General features: G+C 35.6%; 1 protein-coding gene across 1 annotated transcript in view; it reads left to right on the forward strand.

The window, feature by feature from the left end:
* Ano3 (anoctamin 3) overlaps positions 1-22,134 on the forward strand; it is a 321,996-nt gene that overhangs the window by 183,669 nt on the left and 116,193 nt on the right. Inside the window, exons 6-7 of the mRNA XM_027422285.2 lie at positions 13,193-13,351; positions 21,954-22,054. Of these exons, the coding sequence (XP_027278086.2) occupies positions 13,193-13,351; positions 21,954-22,054 (260 nt within the window). The remainder of the gene's footprint in view (positions 1-13,192; positions 13,352-21,953; positions 22,055-22,134) is intronic.

The raw sequence follows: 22,134 nt of genomic DNA on the forward strand, positions 1-22,134 counted from the left end.
CTGATTTCAATTTTCTTTACAGATAACTACAACTCCATTGTTTGAGTATACTACTTATCTTAGCACCACAGATGTCTGCCACTCATGTTACTTCTCTCATCTGATAATGGACATATAGGCTCGATATATTTCATTGGTATTGTGAATAGAGCAACGGTAAACACGAATGAGCAGGTATATTTGTTGGGGTCCATACAGAGTTCTTTGGCTGTAGAATTTGGAGTAAAGCTTGGCCATATAGTGCAATGTTTAATGTTTTGAGAAGCCTCCACACAGAGTTCCATAGTGTCTTCCCCAGGTTACACTCCAACCAAGTGTATTAGAGTGTCTTTTTCCTATATGTACCATATTTTATGACAGTGTTTCTACTAATGTGATTATGCAAGCCCAAAGTCGTTTTAGTGTACATTATGGTGTTGGTTAAGTATGTTGGACACTTTTAAATATTTCTTAGCCATTTTTATTTCTTTTCTTGAGACCTATCTGTTCATTTTCTTCGATATTAGGAGTGGGTGATTTAATTTTTGCAGTTTTTTATCTACATTAAACATGATCATAGCAATTTTTCAAAGCACACAGGCACACACACACACACACACACACACACACACACACACACACACACACACACACACACGAAGTACATAAGTGGTCACCTAGGGTCAGAAAGGGGAGGGGAAAGGGAACATGGAGAATAAACACTAATGACTGTGGAAATTTCTTTATGTATGATAAAAGTTTCCAAAAAGGTGGTGGTGATCATTGTACAACTCAATGGACATACTAAGTTGTTTTTTCATTCAAAATAGTTAAATTGTTTGATGAATGGCTTTCATATCAAAAAGCTACTTTGAAAAAGCATTAAAGATTTAATTAACTTGTGTACAATGACATACAAATGTGGGATTTTATAAAATGACCTAGAATGAGAACTGAAGACTTATTGATACTGCCATTCATCTCTGAATAACTGCTCAAATGAATATAATGTTATAGTCAGGAGGTTGCCAAAGCACTTGGAAGATTTTCTGTAAATGCTTTAACTAACTTCTACCAACCTTGACAAGGGGAATTTGAGTTTACAAGCAGATGCATTTGTATATTGTCATATCACCTAAAAACTTCTGCTTCTTATCAGATCTGAGAAGCCAAGTAGGGTCAGGCTTGAATGGTACTTAAATGAGAGAACAAACAAGATTATTATAAACATTGCTAAAGCCACAGTTTCTTAGCCTATGAAACCCCAGATAGGCCACAAATGAGCTTCCGGGAGTCTTAGCCCCCTAAAGCTCAATTAATAAGTATTTCAATGTGTATGTATGATTATTTTGCTAGATACATCCCCTACTGCCAAAACAATGATTAAAAGTCACTGGTTTTGTGTTAATTGCCTTCTACATTATAAGAAATATGACAGAAGAAAGCCTCAAATAAGAAAGTAGCCTCCATAAAACAGTCTCCAGAGTTGTAATCTGCACATTCAGAATTTACCTTGCAAACACCTAATTTTTAACAGGAAAAACAACTCTGAGTCTGTAAGGAATGAATCATGTATAAAAATAATCCTTAACAGTCCAATACATGTTCGATGCCAGTTTTCCAAGTTCCTGAAATGTCTTAAGAGATAGAATTCACATGTGAAAGGCTTGGGTAACTTAAGACAACTGGATCTTGAAAAGCACTTTTCTGTAGATACAAAAATTCATCTTTCCCAGGGCTTGCCTTTTCTGCACAAAGGTAAAATATTTTCAGCATATAATCTGTACATCTTAATGTACAGATTATGGGGAATCTCCTCTTTCACACTTCAAAGTATTTGAATAATAATGAACATGTAACTATTGAGAGTAAATTGTCTTGGAACATCTGTGTCTTTCCTAAATGGTTGTGTTAATGATATTAGGCAAAAAAAAAAAAAATTGTAGCTGAGGCTTTGATAATATAATCTGAAAGTTTTGTATTTCACATTAAATGAAATAATAACCTTTGACTGGAAAATGTACTGGGGACAGCCCATGTTTCATAGATTTTGGTTGTTGTTCTATGATGTGACACCTTGACTTTGCATTACAAAACTGAAAATAAATCCAACTTTGCTGTATTTAGTTGACCACTCTGAGATGAGAGTCCCTTTGTTTTAGGCACCTGCTTTCTTGTTTCATGTTACAAGCATAGAACCAAGAGCAGGGAATAACTTTTTATTTTTAATCATTTTTTAAATTTTAAAACAATCTTTTCTCATTTTGCCTGCCAATCCAAGTTCCCACTCCCTTTCCTCCTCTTCCTCCTTCCACCTTCCTCAAACCCCAATATCTTAATAGTTCAAGTTCACTACTATATGCATCCTAAAAAACATCTATCTGTAGCATGGACTATCTGACTCACTAGGTAACCTTGGGACCTAGAAACTTTCAAAAGCAAAGCTCTACAAATGTCCTTAGGGTTGAAAGTGGATCAAGTGCTCTGATAAGCTACTGAGCCCTGAATTGTATTTTACCCTTAATTTGACCCGGTGATTGGCAACTACCCAATGTTTATAAGTGTTTTAATTTCATAATTTTTTATTAATAGTTAATGTAAATGACCTGAGATAAAAATTCAGTGACTTCTTGCAAATGTTTTTATTGTACCTATAGGATAACCAGTCATTTCAATATTTGTACATATGTATTGGAAATCATCATAAAGTTTGTTGTGTGAGTTCCTTAAAGGATACAATGGCATTAATAACAGCAATAATACATTGAAATTAAATTTATGATTTATTTCTAATTATGATTTTTAGTTGTATGTTCTTAAGTAGAATTTTTTCTCTGTCCAGTTGTGGCAGAAACTGGAATAGAACCTTAGCCAGCCTTTGTCCAGTGTAAGTATTCCAGTTACTGCTTCAGACATGATTTGTATTACCGACTGTACCATATGGAGAAGAGGTACAGCTGGCACTATGATCTGGAGGCAATGAACCTGGCCAAGCTCGCATCAGCACTAATTATCTGCTCAGTATTGAGGTCAGAGTTTTGGCATTCCTAAAACTCATAATTAAAGATTATTTGAACAGGAAATTCAACATTACATTTCTGGATTTATCTAGAGTTAAACTAGGCACATTAAAATGCATGTATGTTAATATATAACTTTATTCTCTAGAACACTTGGGAAATTAAAATATTTTTCCTAGTAAGTACTATTTTTAAAGTGAAAACTCCTATCAGAAGAAGCAGAATTTTTAACAATTTGCACAACATTTAATAAATTTTCACTGTGTATAAATTTCTTCTGAACTTCTGCATATGATTTTTAAGTTTATTTTAATAGGGATTTTTGGAAATATATGAACACATTATTCATTCTAAGAAAAGATGTATAATGAGCTAATGGTTGGAGATGGCTGAATCCTGAAATAAATTTACTTGCATGCCAAGTCTCTGGAACTTTAATTAAGAAGTCTATAGCAGGAAATTCCTGGTGAAATATGGCCTCAGACTAACACAGACTAGACTGCCATCACCTAACTCAGAATTAATGGTTACCACAAAGATACACAGGAAGTCAAAAATTATATCACTAATGAAATCTATGAAAAGGATGTTTGAATTGTTTAAATGATTTACAGAGGATTAAGACAGGAAGAAGAAACAATTGTTCAATATGACAATAACCTTGTGTGGTTACCATCCAAATATTGACCCAGATTGTAGAGGGAAGTTGGACAAATTGGTCTGTTATGTATCAACAGCATTTAGCTAAAATTGCTGCATAACCAAGGAGATAAAGTAAGCAGCCATTGCCAATCTAAGCACTGTGGTCTGCTGAGAAAGTCTGAGTCATGCACTACCCCTTTGTCTTTCAGTGAATGCCTGTATTATTCACTGAATCCAATTTTTTAAAGAAGCAGAAAAATTCAATTAATGGGCATAGTGATAACCTATTATCAAAATTTGCAAAAAAGTCTATGTGGGTGGGAGAAGATATGGTCAGCACTTAGGCATCCTACATACTAGGAATATTCTATTATTTCATATTATTGTGTGTGATAAAATAGAATCTTCAGCCTAGAACTAGACTAAGCAATCAAGAAGATTTGACCTATGCAAGCTGTTCATGTTGTGTGAGTCATTATAAGACTCTAATTGGGCCAGGACCTGTACAACAATATATACTACATATCTATATTGACAAACTGAAATAGATTCTCTACAATCATAGGGTTAACAAGTAAATTATGATCATCTTTATTTCAACCATTGCTTTCATGGATGGAAAGCAGAGTTAGGGCAAAATCAGGGCTACATAGCCATTAGGAAAGAGATATTTTTCTAAGGGACACAGAACAACTTGATAGCTACATGACAATAATGAAGTTTGGTCCCTATCACATATTTTATGCAATTCAAATCAATCCATCAGACATTAGTTGTCCATCTTTAATTTTACTTGCATTTAATTATTATTTTTTATTTTATTTTATGTGCACTGATATTCTATCTGTTTATATGCCTGTGCACCACTTGTATACTTGGTGCCAATGAAGGGAGGAAGAGGGCATCAGAGTTTTCTGAGACTGGAGTTACAGACACTTGTGAATACGTTGTGGGTCCTAGGAATCAAACCAAGGTTCCTAACCACAGAGGCATTTCTCCAGCCCCAGAACTCAGTCTTATGGGAGATAAGAAACTTATTGTACACATATAAGAAGGAAGAAATCCTCACAACCTAGGAATATGGAATATGACCTTCAAGTGACATTAAAATGGTGAAAATTCATCTGAAGACAGAAATTGTAGTTTTAACAAACACACAAGTCAAAGGACTTGCTATCTAGAATGTTTGTAGAACAGAAAATTATTAGAAATGGGAATATAAATTAAAACTCCAATAAATGACTATTATGTAACCTCCCTACTTTTGGAAGATTGGAGAGTATTAATGAATCACAAGGCATCAAAATGCTGTTGGCAGGGACACAAATCAACTTATAATGTTGTTTATCACTATAGATTGAAATTGAAAGTAAACATTATGAGTCAACAATTTTCTCATAGGTACACCTGAATAAAGACCTCTAAATAAGTACTTCAAGATATTTAAATGGATGTTTGTTATAGTTTTACAGTAATCAAGACAGGATGTAACCAAATGTCTATCAACATGAAGGAATAGATCTTCTGTTGTATCCATATATTATGATAATTCATGATAAAAATAAATGCAAATGCATGAAAATTAGAAATGGATTTTACAGCTATAATATTTCATGAAAGTAGCTAGGCATAAAAAGCACCCTAATTTATGTTTGATAAACTGAACATTTAATGACATAAATTTTGTTGCTAAAACTGAAGAAAAGTGAAAATATCAAAGTCATAACATACAAAATTTGTGCTGAAAATTGAGTATGGAGGGCATTGTGATTATGAGAAGGATTTTAGGGGAATTTCTCTAAGAGTTGTTGGGGTTATGTTTCTATAATTAATATTTGTATAGATGTTTATTTTGTAGTGCTTCATTAAGCTATAATTTTTACTTATTACTTCGTATTGAATTATGATACATGATATATATCATATTAGCATATGTAAGACACATTAGCTTTTCCATTGCTCTTTGTCCATATACACAATGTTCAAGTCAGTGTCCTTTGCGTTGCTTATCTATGTATTCAGCTATCTTTATCCTGAGAAAGACTATTTTCCTACAAGCTAAATGGACATTGAATCACTGAAAAACAAGCAGTACTCTAATACAAATTGAGTAGATAGAATTGTGTATACATGTGTTTGTTGAGTGTGTGTGTGTGTGTGTTCTTGTCATAGCATGTGGGTGAGGTCAGATAACAACTTACAGCATTTAGTTCTCCCCTTCCACCTAGTTTTTCCACCATGTGGGTTCCAAGGATAGAATTTATGTTGTCTGGCTTATCGACAAACACTTTAATATGCCAAGCCATCTTCCTGGCCCCATATAACTTTCCAAATTCCCCATTATAGTACTAAATATAATTTTATGATCTTTTAGAGTGAGTCAGGCAGTAATGCCCCTCATGCATTATCTCATTTAGTCATAGTAATAATCCTTCACAGTTGTTATCGCTATTACTCTGGTTCAAAAGCTGTAAAATGGAGACGGAGCCCTGGTAAACTAATGAAAAGAGGCTTAGTTAATTGGAGCCCAGATGATATCAATACAGACTTAAATACCTCAACCATTGTATCCTACTGAATTATATTAACTCAAAGTGTGGCCAACTGATAATCAGAAATCAGTCATAGGCTGATGACATGATCTAATATTATGTTATAATCATTACTGATTTTATTAAATTCACCAAGAAAATGTGACCTGTACTGGCTCCTGAGGCCCATTAGACAGTTTCCTTCTGACTGTACAGTGTTATTCAGTTTCTTGTAATCATCCCTCCATGTTCTGTTTTCATAATTCATTAGCATATGTATATCACATGGTTATTGGTTTCATTTCAACATTTTCATATATACACATCATGTACTTTTATCAGATCACCATCTTTACAAGTTCTTATCCCTTTGTCCTTTGCCAGCCCTTCCTTTTCCTAAGAAGTCCCCACTTTGCCTTCATCTATCTAATTTTTTCACTTTGTTTTAAAACTAGATATGTCATATGAGAGAAAACAAACTGCTTGTCAAAGTCAGATAAATACAATAAAATTAGATAAATACAAGAGGAGAAACTAAAAATAAAAGTAAAAGACTTTTATAAAATAAAATAAATCAAAATAATACTGGAAAAAAGTAAATATAAAAAGGAAGATATATATAGTTCTTTGTCATATTTATATATATGACATGAAGATATATAGCCTGTCATATATATATATGTATATATATATATATATATATATATATATATATATGAGACAAAGAACTAAAGAGGATTTTAATGGATCATGTAACACTAGGATAAGCCTGATGGAGGTGATATGGGACTATAGCTGAAGACTTTTCTCTTGTCTTTCTTCCCATTCATTTGCTGCTGCATGTAGGTTAAGGGCACTAGGTTATGTCAAGTTGACAGCTAAAACCAATAACCCCAATAGACACCTGACAAGTTACCTACTTCCCATATTCTCTATAAATGCCAATTTTATTCCATGTCCTGGAAATAATAAATATGAAAACCTTGAATATAAGCTGAACCTATCCCACACTAATTGGAAAGTATTTCACTAATCTAAATCATTATTATTTGATTCTATACTTTTTCAACTATTTTATAAAAAATACTTGATACCAGGTAGTGGTGGCACATGCCTTTAATTATAGCACTGAAGATGTCTCATATATATATATTGAAGTTTTACTTGTTGTGTGTATACATAATAATATGTATGATAAACTGCCAGTTCTTAAATTAAGCAAAAGATACAATCAGTGATTAATTAACACCTCAGTTAATGAATGTCACAGTTTAAGTAAACCACAATGCTCTTAGTCATCTAATTATATTGAATCTATATTTAATACCTTTCACATGATTTAGACTAGATTTCCAAATACTAGCTTGCTTTTTTGTATTTTTGATATTAATGTTGTAAGGTGTATAGGAAAACTGGCAAAATTCATTATTTTTCATTTGAATCTGACAGAATGATTGGATAATGAATTGCAGCACTGGTTCATGCAGTTTCTGGCATTGTTTATTCAAACAGAGATGACATGTGGGCATACTATTGAAGGTCACTTATAATCAGTAAGATATCAATTTTTAATCAGGCAAGTGTTTCTTTAGTTAAGTTTAGCCAACACTTGCTTAAAAATGGAAAAATAGATATCTGTAACAACCAAAGTTCTATTTTCACTCCATGGTGTTAGCAAAACAGCATGAGATGCTTTTGAAAATGTCCTGTTTTGTACTAGTTGCTGTAGCAATCAATCTATTGATTCCTAAGGCTTACTAAATAACTTCCTCTTCACCTAAAATAATGCTAGCACTGAAAGTATCAACTTCTATTCTTTACTAAATTGAAGACAGCAGCTCTAAACTAAGAAATGATCAAATACAGAACACCTGGGGCTTGGGTACAAAGCAGGAAAGCTGTTAACACTGGAGTGTCATGAAGCTGGTGTCAAAGTTCACCGTGGATTCCTATCATTGATCTTCTATTAGAGGGCTATTAAAGGGAAGAAGATGATAAATTAACAGAGGAGGTTTTCCTGTCCTTGAAGTCTTTTAAGCTAGTTCTACCTAGCTCCATATGTGTCTTCCCTCTCAATCCTTTCATACCTCCTGTCTTTCCCTTTTTCTTTCTCCTCTCTACAAATATTCACTGACTCCTACTATCTGTTTTGTTAAAAGATATATTTGAAATACTCATTGAACAAAATAGAAAAAAAGAGGGACTGAAAAACCACTGTGAGGAACTGCCTTGTTCAAATTGCCTATGGGTATATCTGTAAAACAGTGACTGCTAGCTGATGGAGGAAGACCTCACTCAATATGAACAGTGCCACATCTAGGCAGGTGGTTTTGGGTTGTGTAAGGAAGGTAGCTGAGTAGAAGCAGGGGGAAAGGCACTCAGCAATGTTCCTTCACAGTTTCTACTTTAAGTTCCTACCTTGAGTTCCTGTCATAGTTTCTGCTCCATGATGAACTGGAATCTGTAAGCTAAATAAATCCTTCCTTCCCTAAGTTTCCTTTGGTCACTGTTTTATTAAAGAAAGAAAAGCAAACTAGAACATGTACCTTTATAAAATTCAAATTATATCAACATAAAGCAGTTTTTAAAAACAAGAATAATTCAGTACAATGACAGAAGTTATCAAGTGCTAAGAAAAATAATGTTAGAGAAAGTGAGATCAAGAGTAAGGAACACCACAGAAAACCTCTGGAGACCTGAGAGAAGAGGCCTGACTTCATCCACAGTCCCCATGAACACTCAGTAACTCATGCCCTGTATTAGCAATGGAATAAAAGGGAACAAAGTAGACAAGCAAGACTGTTACAATAATCTAATGAAAAAGTTACCACAGTTGCCATAGTGAGTAAGAATGGTATAACAAATTCTGTTTAAACACAGTTGCTACAACCCCAGATAAGATGGTAAGTGGGTGGATTAAGCGGATTAACTGTTTTCTTTCCTATGACACCTTGGAATCAGATAAGCTTCTGTGTATTCAGAACAAGATGGACCTAAAAGGCTACATGGGGTTAAATTAAACAACCTTTGAAACACTTAATAAAATGTGTGGTTCAAAGTAAATGTTTAACAAGTGATATCTATTATTGTCACTATTATGTAAAGCTTTGTTGTATCTCTTAGTGTTGGTAACCCAGTCTCTGTATCAGGCAGGATTAGGAAGAGAAAAGATAGAATGAAGATTATATTTTTTCATGGATGTATATATGACTATATACGAATATATATTCTTTCTGTCTCTCTATATATAATATATTAAATCGACTTACATTAAAACAGCACCAGCATCTGTGTCACACTAAGAAGCTGAGAACTTGATTGTTTCTCAGATCACAAGGCTTGGAGCTTCATCAGTACCAAAGTGGTACAGAAAACCTGAGGATTGCAGAAGAACCACTGACTCTCAATTGAGGAAAGAGGTGGCCAGAAAACACTAATTTTAATATCAGCAAAGGAATCAGCAGCCATAGCAAAGGGGAAGGCTAAGTAAGCAACAAACAAAGGATCCCCTTTTGCTATGGCCTTTTCTACAAGACAGGTATAAGAAAGTGCCACCTGCACTCTGGGTAACTCTTCCCACATCAATTAAAGATATCAGAAAATTTTCTCAGTTGATGCTCCCTGCATAGGTGATGAAAATTTGTTGCAAGATGGCATTAAAACCTACTACCATAATTCTGTTAAGCTACTTAATGAAATATCCCTGGAAATCTTGCTAATTTTCTACTCATTATAAAAAAGATTATGTACCACATATTCTTGTCCTTCAGCTCAAGGGTCTCTAGGGGATAAATTCACATACTAGACTTGTCCATTTGACTAACAGAGCATTCCAGGTATCCTGATAAACATAACCTGTTGTGGGGTGACATTCTTATTCACTTCCTTTGACTTCCTTCACCCAAATGACTTCTTGCTTTTTTGCTCCATGAACATCACTCCCTCACTTCATTGGACACTCGGTTCTTTCAGAGTTGTACATATGTCTCAGTCAGGCTCCTCGTAGTAGTTCAATATGCCTTTGTGTAAATTTATGTAAGCCCTGCAAGATGCTATGCAGTCTGTCTGCATCTCAAGAATGCCTACCTAGGAAACATTGAATAACATGCAGACACATTCATCCAAGTAGTTGGGAGGAAGTAAAGAATGGATGGCATCTGGATATTAGCCAAGAATGCAGACCTGAGATCAAGGCCATACTCTTCTGTGAGATCTGGGTCATAAGAATGGTACAGCACCCTTCAAAAACACATCAGGAAAAAGTCTTCATTGGTAAATCTGATTTTGTTTGAGTAATGTTTTTGAGGTGATAGTTCTTGTTTTATCTTATTCTATTTTATTTTGCTGTATATTTTTCATTAATCAATGAAATCATTATATACATGAATGAATGCAAACCTAGCCACTAGGGTAAAAGTTAATAACTGAACTGCCACTTATACCTGCTGGGAGATGATCAGTTTTCTCTAATGGAGTGACACTGGATATATCAACCACTCCAGGACAGGTCTCATTTCAGGATTAGTTGACCAACATATAACTGGACATAACAGCACTCTGCATGTTTTTATTTCATGACAGTTTGATGGAGGTTTTGTTTTTTGTTTCGTTGTTTTGTTTTGTTTTGTGGGAGGGGCATGGTATCTTTGTTTTATGTTTTATTCTGGTTTTAGGCAGTTGTGTTCTTTGATTGAAGTTTTGTTTGTTTCTGAGAAAGACATTTACATTTTAAATTTTTAATAATAAAAAGAAAATAGTACAACCTTTATAGTCATAGTAGTATTTCAAGAGGGGGGGATACTGGAGAGTCATTTCAGAGCACTAAAAAGGATGTTAGTTGAATAGTTTTTTCAACATAGTACTTGTATTGATTATTTGGGAATTTCACATAAATGCATCCCAATTACACTCCTTTCATCCTCCCACCATTGTGCCTTCCCCAACCAAAAAAATCAGTACACAGTAACAATTTGCATTGCACAGATACTCATTGGAGCATGACCAAACTTCCAGTAGCCAACATCTTACAGATAATTGAGTCTCTCTCTCCTCCACTACCCTCCCCTCCAACACACACACGCACCAGAAGCCATGTGCTATAAAGAACTATACTTCAGCTCATACAATCCTTCCTTCCTTCTTCAACAGGATCCCCCAAGTTTGGTCCAGTGCTAGGCTATAGGTAGGTCTCTGCATCTGTTTCCATCAGGTATGGATAGAAAATCTCTCTGATAACTACTGGGGTAGTCACCTGGTAGGGAATGTCCTTCTATATGCTATGAATATATGTTTCTCTTATTAGTTAAGAATAAAATTATTTTGGCTGGACAGACAGGATTTAGCCTGGTGGCAAATCCAAACAGGGATAGAGAAAGGTATTGGGTAGAGTTAAGGAGATGCCATGTAGCTGCTGAGGAAGCAAGAACCTGTACATCACCAGTAAGCCATAAGTAGCCTGAACCATCAGACAATCAGTTTATAATTAACATATGCCTCTGTGTGTTTATTTGGGACTAATTGGCTGCAGGACTGATGGGACAGAAACTTCCTTCTATAGTCAACAATCTGATTATAAGAGATAGCCATTTCAGGCTACCTATCTGATATTGCCAGAAGCCTTATCTGGGGTTTTTCTTGTAGATTGGTGGGAGTTTCCCTTGTACCAGATTTCTTCAGTGGCTTCCTGTCTAGATTGTTTATTTTTTTGGGGGGGTCATTGTAGAAGCCTTTAATATCTCTCATTTTCAACTATGAGTCTAGCATCATCGATACAATTGCAATAGAAGCTCACCTTCCCATAACAATGAGTGGCAGCATAGGTCATGGTGTTTCACATGGTTTTCCATGACTGCATGGACCACAGACATCCACATGTCCTTTGGCTTTACCACAGAAGATGAACCTCAACATTGTCCCTAGTGACAGCATGGATCATGGACCATCATGGCCTCTGGCCACAGCAGGGTCTGTGGATATCAACATGGCCCCAGCAGGAATCATAGACAACAACATGGTCTCCAGTAGCAGCAGAAACTATGGACATCCAGATAGCCTCCGGCTGGGCTATGAAAGATGGACCTCAACATGATTAAGTTATTTTAAAATAAATCCTTCAAGGAAAATTCCTAGCTGAAAATCTACCAGTTTATGAAAATAGCTTCCAATATTGGCAACAGCAATATGAGATCCTTCAAACTGTTTTGTGGACAGGTTTAAGGAGTGCACATGTGTGCTACAAGCATCATCTTGTTCGAACGAGACTGTCTTTGCTGCTTCATTTCAAGGCTATCTGGCCCTAGATAGTCAGAAGACTCTCCATTCTCTTCCTCCCCGTTTCCATACTGTGGCATGTTGGTGTCACTGCTGAATACGTTTGTGTCTGGCTTCTACATGGATGCACACTCAGCTCCCGGGACTTGCTCAGCAAGCATTTTACAGATTGAGCCAGCTCTTCAGTGTCTTTAACCAGTCTTGATGAGCCAGCTATGAGTTGGAATGGGTGCACTATTTCCATCACTTCAAAGTCATATCCTAAGCATAAACATTTCCCAGAAATTGCAGTTCAGGAATTATTGTATGCTCTCAGCATTATTGAACAATGCTTTAGAAAAGCAGAGATTTGTTTAGGTTTTAAATAATACATGGTGTCTTGTTGGTTTCATTTCTTTCAGCCTTAGTGTCTTTACCTTTGAAACGTAAGGTGTGAATGAACAAGATGAATTATGAAAATAACTATATCTGGACATGGTTTAGTCAACAAGGAAGATATACTAGCTGTATTTGTACAGAGACTCATTGAACAAAACATACACCAGCTGAAGGATCAGCCATCAAATGATAAACCTAATTACAAGACTATGCTGTCTTCCATTATAAATTGCAGATAAGCAAGAATTATCCTTCCATGTTTTTCAGTAGGAGAGTGAAGCACACATTTATTTTCTGGTATCAGTTTGGTAGTGCCTATAACTAGCAAGCTTGTTTATCTAACTTACACTATTAACTTTTTTTATTTTACAGAATGACATGAGTTACATAGCATCCAGTGGACTCTTATTTAAAGATGGCAAGAAGCGAATTGATTATATCCTGGTTTATCGGAAGACAAACATACAATACGACAAAAGAAATACATTTGAAAAGAACCTGAGAGCAGAAGGCTTGATGTTGGAGAAGGAGGTAAAGGCTTTTCCATTATCAGTTTTTTTGGACTAATATTTTGGGATAGACACTATCAGTTGTATTGAAGTATATATGATCTATGCCATGGAACTTTTTAAAATGTACTCATTTTCCCAAGTGTAAAATAAATACATATGTACTGTCCTATTTAATTATGCATTTACCTTTTCCTCTATATGTTTATCTACATTTTAAATATTTTTCAAAAATTTAAAAAAAATTCATAGGGTATGGCTACTTTTGCAATTTTGAAAACTGAATACATAACAATTATACCCATGAAAAGTAGGAAACCCTGTGTTAGGAAAACTAAAATGTTGAAGTTGTTTGTCAAGCTGCTGAAGTACAAATTTGATTGCTAGATGTATGGGCACTGGCTCTCACCATCCTCTTTCTTTTGTGTTTGTATGAGTCTTTTTAAAGTACTATTTTCTTCCTTTTAGGAAAACAATAGAAGGATCAAGGCTGTTGGAAAAACTAAGAACATAGAAAGAAAAAAAAAACAAACTCTTCATATTTATAAGATGCTAAAAATGCCACTTTTATTTTAGTTGAACATTCTATGGTTTAATTTGTTTTTTAAACATCTATTTTATTGAGTTTTAACTGTGTGAGTACTAGTGACTGAGTATGTACACACGAGTGCAGGTGTTCTTGGAGGTCAGAGGCATTGGATTCCTTGGGGTTGAAATGACAGGCAGTTGTAAGCCACTCAGCATTGGTGCTGGCAAAGGAATTCTAGTTCTCTGAAAGAGCAATAACCTTTCTTAACCACTGAGGCATCTCGGTAGCTAAAGCTGAACAACTTTGAAATGGGCACATGAAAAGCACTTGAGATATTAAGATAATATGTAAAATAAAGGGAAGTGTTCCTTCCTAAGTGGAATTGCACCACTATTCTCTTTTTAATATTCTTTTTATTTTTTGAAATTATAATATATCACATCATATGCCCCCTTTTTTTCTCCCTTCATCCCCTGCCCCCGTTTAGCCCTTACACTGTGTCAGATCTATGGTCTTTTTTTCTATAATACACAAACACATACACATAAACATACATGCATTGTTAAATATGTAAATGCAACCTACTCAGACTTTAAAATACACACACACACACACACACACACACACACACACACACACACACACACACACACACACGATCTTGGGGCTGACCACTTGGTATTTGATATCTAATTTGGGGGTTCTTCCCTAATCACATTTTATCACATTAGAGATAAATGTAAAATAAATAATAAGCAAATGAAAAGCCAAGAAAGACAGAAAATCAAGGCCAAAGTCCACATTGCTAGCCAAATAAATTTCTTTTCCTTTTCAGAACAGCTGGCTTCCTGCTAGCTACACCTCACTCTCTTTTATGGACATAGACAAATTGCTATTATATCTACAACCAACTTAACTCTTTGGCTCTTCAGAATATTAAAATATAGGGGTTTAACAAGCCATATTTTAGTTGAGTAAAAATTTAAATGTTTGAACAGTTAACTTGTAACTGCTGTGTTTTAACTTGATTTTTTTTAATGCTAAGGTTAAAACAAAATATCGATATAATTTTCTAATAAGATTAAGCAAAGTATTACTTGGGACTCATAGATAAGTTCTGTGACTCTCTGACCTTATCTCTCTCATTTTTCATTCTCAAAGCATGTCTCAGAATTAAATTTTTGAGTAATACATATAAAGGAGTACAAAATATTATACAATATGTCCCTAAATAACTGAATTTACTTGTACTTTTAAAAACTCTCTTTTTTTTTTTCAAGACAGTGTTTCTCTGTGTAACAGTCCTGGATGTCCTCGAACTCTCTTTGTAAACCAGGCTTGCCTGGAACTTATTGAGATTCCCCTGCCTCTGCTTTCTCAAGTGCTGGGATTAAAAGCATATGCCACTGCCACCTGGCTAAATATGTACAAAACAGCAGAAATATGATGAGTTTACAATGAGTAAACTGCCAAATGACACAGAACAGGGAAAGTGAAACTCTGTCATTCACCTGCTTGTCTGTCTGTGTGAGAGGTGACACCACCACCAAGGGAGGGGGCCAGACGCCAATGAAATTGCCTTCCCTGTTTTCTATTCACTTTTTACTTATTTTCTTTAAATATGGGATGTTTAAATGGCTATGAGTTAGATTCAAAAAAAGGGGAATGGAACCATAGAGGAAGGAAATAGGAGGAAAGAAATCAGAGAAAGGAGACAAGAAGAAAAAGAGGCACTGAGGAAACAGAAAATGATATGATTATTAAAATCTCCAAATTAAAAATTTTTTAAATATCTTTAGGAAAGAGTAAAGGCAAAGATTATAAAATATTCTGGAAGCTCAAAATCCCTAAGTTGTATACTTGTATTGTTCTTATATTGTCGTGACCTAGCATGTCTCAGCCCTAGACCATGAGGTTCTATCTGAGAGGGGGTGTGTGGACCTGGAAGCTTTGAGGAACCCAACGTCGATAAAGACCAAACACAGGCATCTTGTCATCTTCAGAGAACTCTCAGTTCCATGTTGTGGAACTAGAGCCATTTCTTTATTAGCCATCTTTTCTGGTGTCTCTTAACCATCCTGCTAATACTACGAGAGGCAACCATCCTCTCTCCTCTAGCTGCTTGCCTGCTTAGCTCCTAACCTTCTGTCCTCAAGTTACTCACACACCTCTAGCTCTTCCACCCACATGAGGGCCTATTCAGATGCTTAGGCACATACAGATACAAATAAGAGGCATATTACCCTCAGGCCATGGTAAACAAAAGTACCCCTGCTGACATTAACAATACAATAGTGGGCCTTAGTTTCCTGGGGCCACCGCTGTTTATGGCGGCCAGGGCCTGGAACCCAGAATATTCCATAACAGGGATATTTGGTCCCCCACATTATATGTTTATTATGTTTAGTTATGCCTCTCTCTCTCTCTCTCTCTCTCTCTCTCTCTCTCTCTCTCTCTGTGTGTGTGTGTGTGTGTGTACACCACAAATACCTGCCTCCACACATGTAGAGTTCAAAGGGAAATTGCAGAAATATGTTCTCTCTCTCTAATATATGAACCCAGGAAACAAACTCATGTCATCAGGCTTGGCCACGTGCACATTTACCCAGTGATCCTTCTTGTCAGCCCCCTCACTTTATTTTAAATTTAATTTTACAAAAAATTATTGTGCATCTTCTAGGTGTTTTCACAAAAGACTTATGATCATAACTTTGATAGTGATAAAAGTTTTTATATTTACTTTATTTGGATTTTATTTATTATTTATGGTTCCTTGAGTAAATAAACCTGTTATGATAAATAGATTATAATTACACAAAAAATATTTTTCTAACACAAACATTCTAGTATTCTAGTATTATATCAAAATGTTGTTGTTTCAACATAGTCAAGACTTCTTGCAATTCTTTATTTTAGTTTTCTACTGTTGACTAACAAATTATCAAAAACTTGGCATCTTAAAAAAAAACTCATTTTGTTCACTCAGAATTTTGCAGTTGAGAAATTTGATGTGAAGTGGTTGAGCTGTTTGCTCAGTTTCTCTATAGAACATAATCAGCATAAATCGGGGCATGCCCAGGATGTCTTTGTGCCTGGACTTTGAAAAACTCTTTGAAGCTTTCAAGGTTGTGACACAACTTCAGTTCCTGAGGACTGGGTGCTATTGCTAACTTTCAGCCCTTAGAGGGCATCTTCGTTGCTACATATTCACTCTGCAAACTCTACCATTGAGGTATTTTACCTGCTTCCTTATGCTATTTGCAGTCTGTCTTTCCAGGAAGAGATCAGTCCCTTTTATGGACTCATAATCCATGGATAATAATCTGCCCACTTTTTAAAGATATCCAATGTGGCATGTAAAATAATAATCTAGTTGTGGAGTGTAATATAAATATTCACTTATCCCCAAAACTATAATGGGCAAGTACAATGAAGAACAGAGATTATGAGAGCCCTGTCCTCACTGCTACTATTAAAACAAACAAACAAAAATCAGCACATTGCATTCTACTGCTAAGCGAGAGGCTTATATGATAGAATATAATTTATGTGTATTTTGATCTAAAATGCAAAGACTCACTGATCTGAAAATACTCATAGCTCTCTGAAATATCAAATCCAGTGTTTTAAGGTTAGAGAAACAGATCAGTGGTAGAGCCCTTACATGCTCTGTGTGCTCAAGTATGTAGTTCAGTGACAGCACTCACCTGTAATTTTTTTCAGTATTATGGATATTTAAAGCATCAATTAGCTTTCAAAGTTTCTCCTATTGAATGCTATAGATGTGGAATGCAATTTTAGTTGAAAAATATTGAGCTGGAAATATTTAGGGCTTGTTGTTGATGGAAGGATAAACAGTTTTATGAAAATATTGCAAGCCAGCTAGCTAAAATGTGGCAGTTAGAAAATCTGTCTGTGTTTTATAAATGGATATGCACTAGAGCTAAACCCTGAGTCTGGCAGAGATCTCAGATGGTCATTAAATCGCATGCCAATTTGAACAGTTTTAGAGGAAACATCACCAGGAAGACAGTGTGTATTTGAGGGGCCATCATTGTGCACAGGAAGGTGATTTGTGACTGTGAGGTTTGTGTCTTGTAATACAGTTCACAGTAGCAACTGCCTTACTCCTAGACATGGAAAATGCCTTGAGAGACCACATATTTTATTTGTTCTGTATCCCAACAATGCAAAATAACTTTGTGAAAACATAATTTCTAAGCTTCCTCTTCACCTGGGAGTAAATGTTCTTCCCCTTGGGAATTTTGGGTGGAATAATTAAATAATAATGTGAAGTATGAAGGTCGTGGGTGTTTTGTTCCTCTGAGAAGCCTGCTCTCAGCGGAGGTGAGCCCAATAGACCCAGATTAGCAGCTTGTCCTAAAGTGGAAGGTGATCTATCTCCCTGACAGCACCATCCTGTCACCAATAGCATAACTCACTTGCTACCCGCAAAGAAGGAAACCACTTGTCTTTTGTGTTTTCGAATGGTAACAAAACAAAAGAGAAATTGCATTGAGAAGTTATAAAAAGCATCTGTTCATCCTGCTTAAGATGATCTTTCAGTATGTATGCGTTGAAAGCTAAGGCATGGAAATGAGACACATTCTAGCCATGTGCACTTTGCCTGACATTTTACCCAGTGATGATAGTCACAGCAATGCAAAACCTCTCCTTCAAAAGCAGCCCCTTATTTCAGGTGATTAGATTGTTTCACATCAAGAGCTTGACAGCAATGAATTAAGAACCTGCAAGAGGCAAGCTGTTCTCGGTACTATTTTGGATCCTGACATAGTACCCCACTGCAGAAAGTCAGACTCTTTGCACTTCCTGTTTTCCTTATTTGTTTGCTCAGGTTTAAGTTATACAAAACGTAGACTCTAAATAGTATAGCTCACCAGGCATGGTGGAATACATTTGTGGTTTCAGTACTCAGCAAACTCTGATGGAAGGATAATGAGTTAAAAGTCTGCTGCATCTACACAACCAGTTCCAAACAAATCCACACTACCTAGTAAGACCACATCTGAAAATACTAATAATAACAAAATAATGATAATGGTGGTAGTAGATAAAATTAACTCATTTTAGGGAGACTCTGTAGCCACGCCCCCAGGTAACCTGGACAGGTGTGCGGGAACATGCCGTGAGGGCGAGTGAGAGGAAGTCTAAGATGACATCAGGAAGGCTTCTTAAGGGACCACCGACACGTAGGCCTTCCCTTCTCCTTGGCCATCGCACTGCTCCCTCCTCCTCGCTCTGGCCTGGCTGCCCTTGCATACTTTGGCCTGCACTTGGCTGGTGTATCCGAATAAAGAAACCTGGGCCCTGTTGACTGCTGACTGATCACTCCACAACTCACTCATTCATTTCAGTGCATGGTCAGTGAGAGTTACACAGAATTAAATGCATGGATATACATGCCACATGTCTTCTCTTATAGCACATAACAGAAGGGAAAATGCTATAGAAAAGAGAGGAAAGTGGCATAATAGATGGGGATAGGAAGCAGCAATGAGTGTGATGGGAAGGACCACTTTTAAACAGTAGCTTTAAACAAAGGTAGATCTCTTCCCCAAACTTAACATTTATACAAATATAATTTCATCTTCATAGTTTATATTCAATTTATATTACCAGAGAAAAATATTTAGCTGTTTAACTTATATCTTGATTCAAGGCATAGTACATTAGAGGCCTTGGTATGTTTTGTGTTTTTTTTTTTTTTTTTAATTTTTGTTTTTGTGGGGTTTTTTTGCTTTTCATTTTGCCTTTGTTTAAAAATTGTAAGTCGTTCATAGTTTTATGCTTATATTACCACAAATCCTAGAGTCAAAGGTGTTCAAAAATAAGATATAACTCCATCACAGAGGAAACAGATAGCTACTTACAGAGGAGCAAAAGAGGGGTAGACCATAGAATGCTTTATAATTCACCTTTGTTTTAAACACCATCTGATTTGAGATGAATACTGTCATCTGACAACCAGACCCAGTCAGGAATAGGTACTTCACATAGTCAGTCTATAACTTCCCTCCTTCAACTCAGAGACAAACAACCTTCATTTTTCAGTCAAAAAAATCTGAGAATCAGAGAGCCAACTAATTATCCAAATGTTAAAGAGATAACAAAAGGTACAGATGGAACCTGTTCTTGAGTGTCCGGGATCTAAACAGCATGTTGTTGCCACAATGCCATGTAATTCTAAAGGGGTAGTCAGGATGAAAGCAATGTAAGTTGTGCTCTTCAAAGGCAAGACTGGCTGATATATAATTAGAATAGTGGGCACCTTAAAACAAAAACTGGACCTTTCTTAACACTTGAAAATAGTTTCATATAGATAAGATCAAAAAAATATAGTAGAACATGAAATGTGTCTTCTACTTGTTCTGGAATGGAGAATTATTTAAGTGAAAGGCTTAAGTTTTCTGTTTTAAATTTTTATGTACCTATTTATTTTGAGTGGTTCTGAGGTTCAAGAACACATGCTAGCCATGTCCTCATTACTTCTATGGGAGTTCTGGCTACAAAAGCTTTCATTATTTCTATCATACTTACATAGAAACCTTTCCATTAAGTCTGGAAGAGTCATTACAAAGAGCCTGACAATATTATCCTGATAACCTTCTCTTTTAACTTGATCAATGACAGGTATCTAGATGGATTATAAATATGTTTAAGTAATTATTTGAATGAATATGTAGTGCTTATAAAATTTGTATATATTTTGCAACACTAATAGATTCACGTGTGTGTGTGTGTGTGTGTGTGTGTATGTGTGTGTGTATGTGTGTGTGTATGTGTGTGTGTGTAATTATAATAATTACATAAGGAAAAAGGTCATGAATTTGAAAGGTAGGGGTGCCACAGAAGTTGGGTGGGGAAACAAGTATTTGGAAATTTTATAAATACATAAAATTCTCAAAAATAGCTTAAAATTTATAGACATTTTCCCAAGCATAGGTAATATGCTTAATATTGGACTAAATTTAAAGACCTACAGACATAACATACTATGTCTAACTCTAGCATGGTCAGTTACAATTTTCACAGTATTTTACCTTTTAATAGAGTTTAAGTAGAAAGGGGGCTTCAGAAATTATGATGGCATGAGAGTGTCTTTTATTGTTTTTCCTGTGGTAATTTGTAGTATTCTATCCTTTCATTAAGCTTATAAATCTAACAGTCCATCATTTCCCCAGAATAAAATTGTACCCAGCAAATAGTTGGGGATTAAACAGTGACTGTAAAATACGGCAGTAGAATGAATGGATTAATTAGTTGGAGACTTCTGATAATTTTTAATGTTTTATGCAATCTCTGAGTGAAAATGAGAGTCTTTATAATCAGACATGAAGAATAACTTGAGACTCTTAGTTGTCTTGTAACTGCTGTGAATGGGAAATCTAGATTTTAATAATAATCAACATACAAAATTAGTAATTTCCTGCACACAGTAACTGAGCAAGGGCTCACTAGTCCTTGCAGTTGCTAAGCAGCTATGACATCACAGTTTGGGCAAAGGAGAGATTTTATTGAAGGTCTGCCATCAAAACATCAAATGTGTCCTTTCAAATGGCTGGAACTGGGAGCATATGTAGAGGGGAGTGAAGAGAGAAACTTATTGTTGATTTGATGATGAGAAGTGCAAGCATTAAGGTTCTTTTATACAGGCAGAGATAAGCACAATGCTTATTCATGCCTCACATGTTTCTTTCTAGGGGAGTTATTGTGTCCTATGTGAGAGTTCTGACTGTGTTATCACAGGCCATGTTTGGAATCAAGAGCTTTCTTTATGGATGCCCATCGAGTTTCTAACCAACTTTGAATGGCCTCTGAAACCACTTCCCTACAAGCAACTTACAGACACTTTTGTATTTAGGAAGTTTATGTAAAACTTACCTTTCTTAATGGCAGTTAATATTTTAAATACATTTTAGCAAGAATTTTTGAGAATATAGTTTCCCTTTATGTAAGTAAGAATGATCCTTACATAGCCACAGAGACAATGTTTTATTTCTTTGAAAACATGTTATGGTAGAATGTTATCGGTCCTGATGGTAAATAATGGTGCCTCTCTGCTATTCCTTTTCAGCCAGCTGTTGCAAACCCCGATATCATGTTTATCAAAATTCATATTCCGTGGGACACACTGTGCAAGTATGCAGAGAGACTGAACATCAGGGTGCCTTTCAGGTATTTTTATATATTATTTCATTTTCTCTCAATATTACTAGGATGACTCCATCTTTTGTAATACCTAACAACAATAAATG

The sequence above is a fragment of the Cricetulus griseus genome, chromosome 6 (genome assembly GCF_003668045.3).
Source record: "Cricetulus griseus strain 17A/GY chromosome 6, alternate assembly CriGri-PICRH-1.0, whole genome shotgun sequence".
NCBI classification, from domain to species: domain Eukaryota; kingdom Metazoa; phylum Chordata; class Mammalia; order Rodentia; family Cricetidae; genus Cricetulus; species Cricetulus griseus.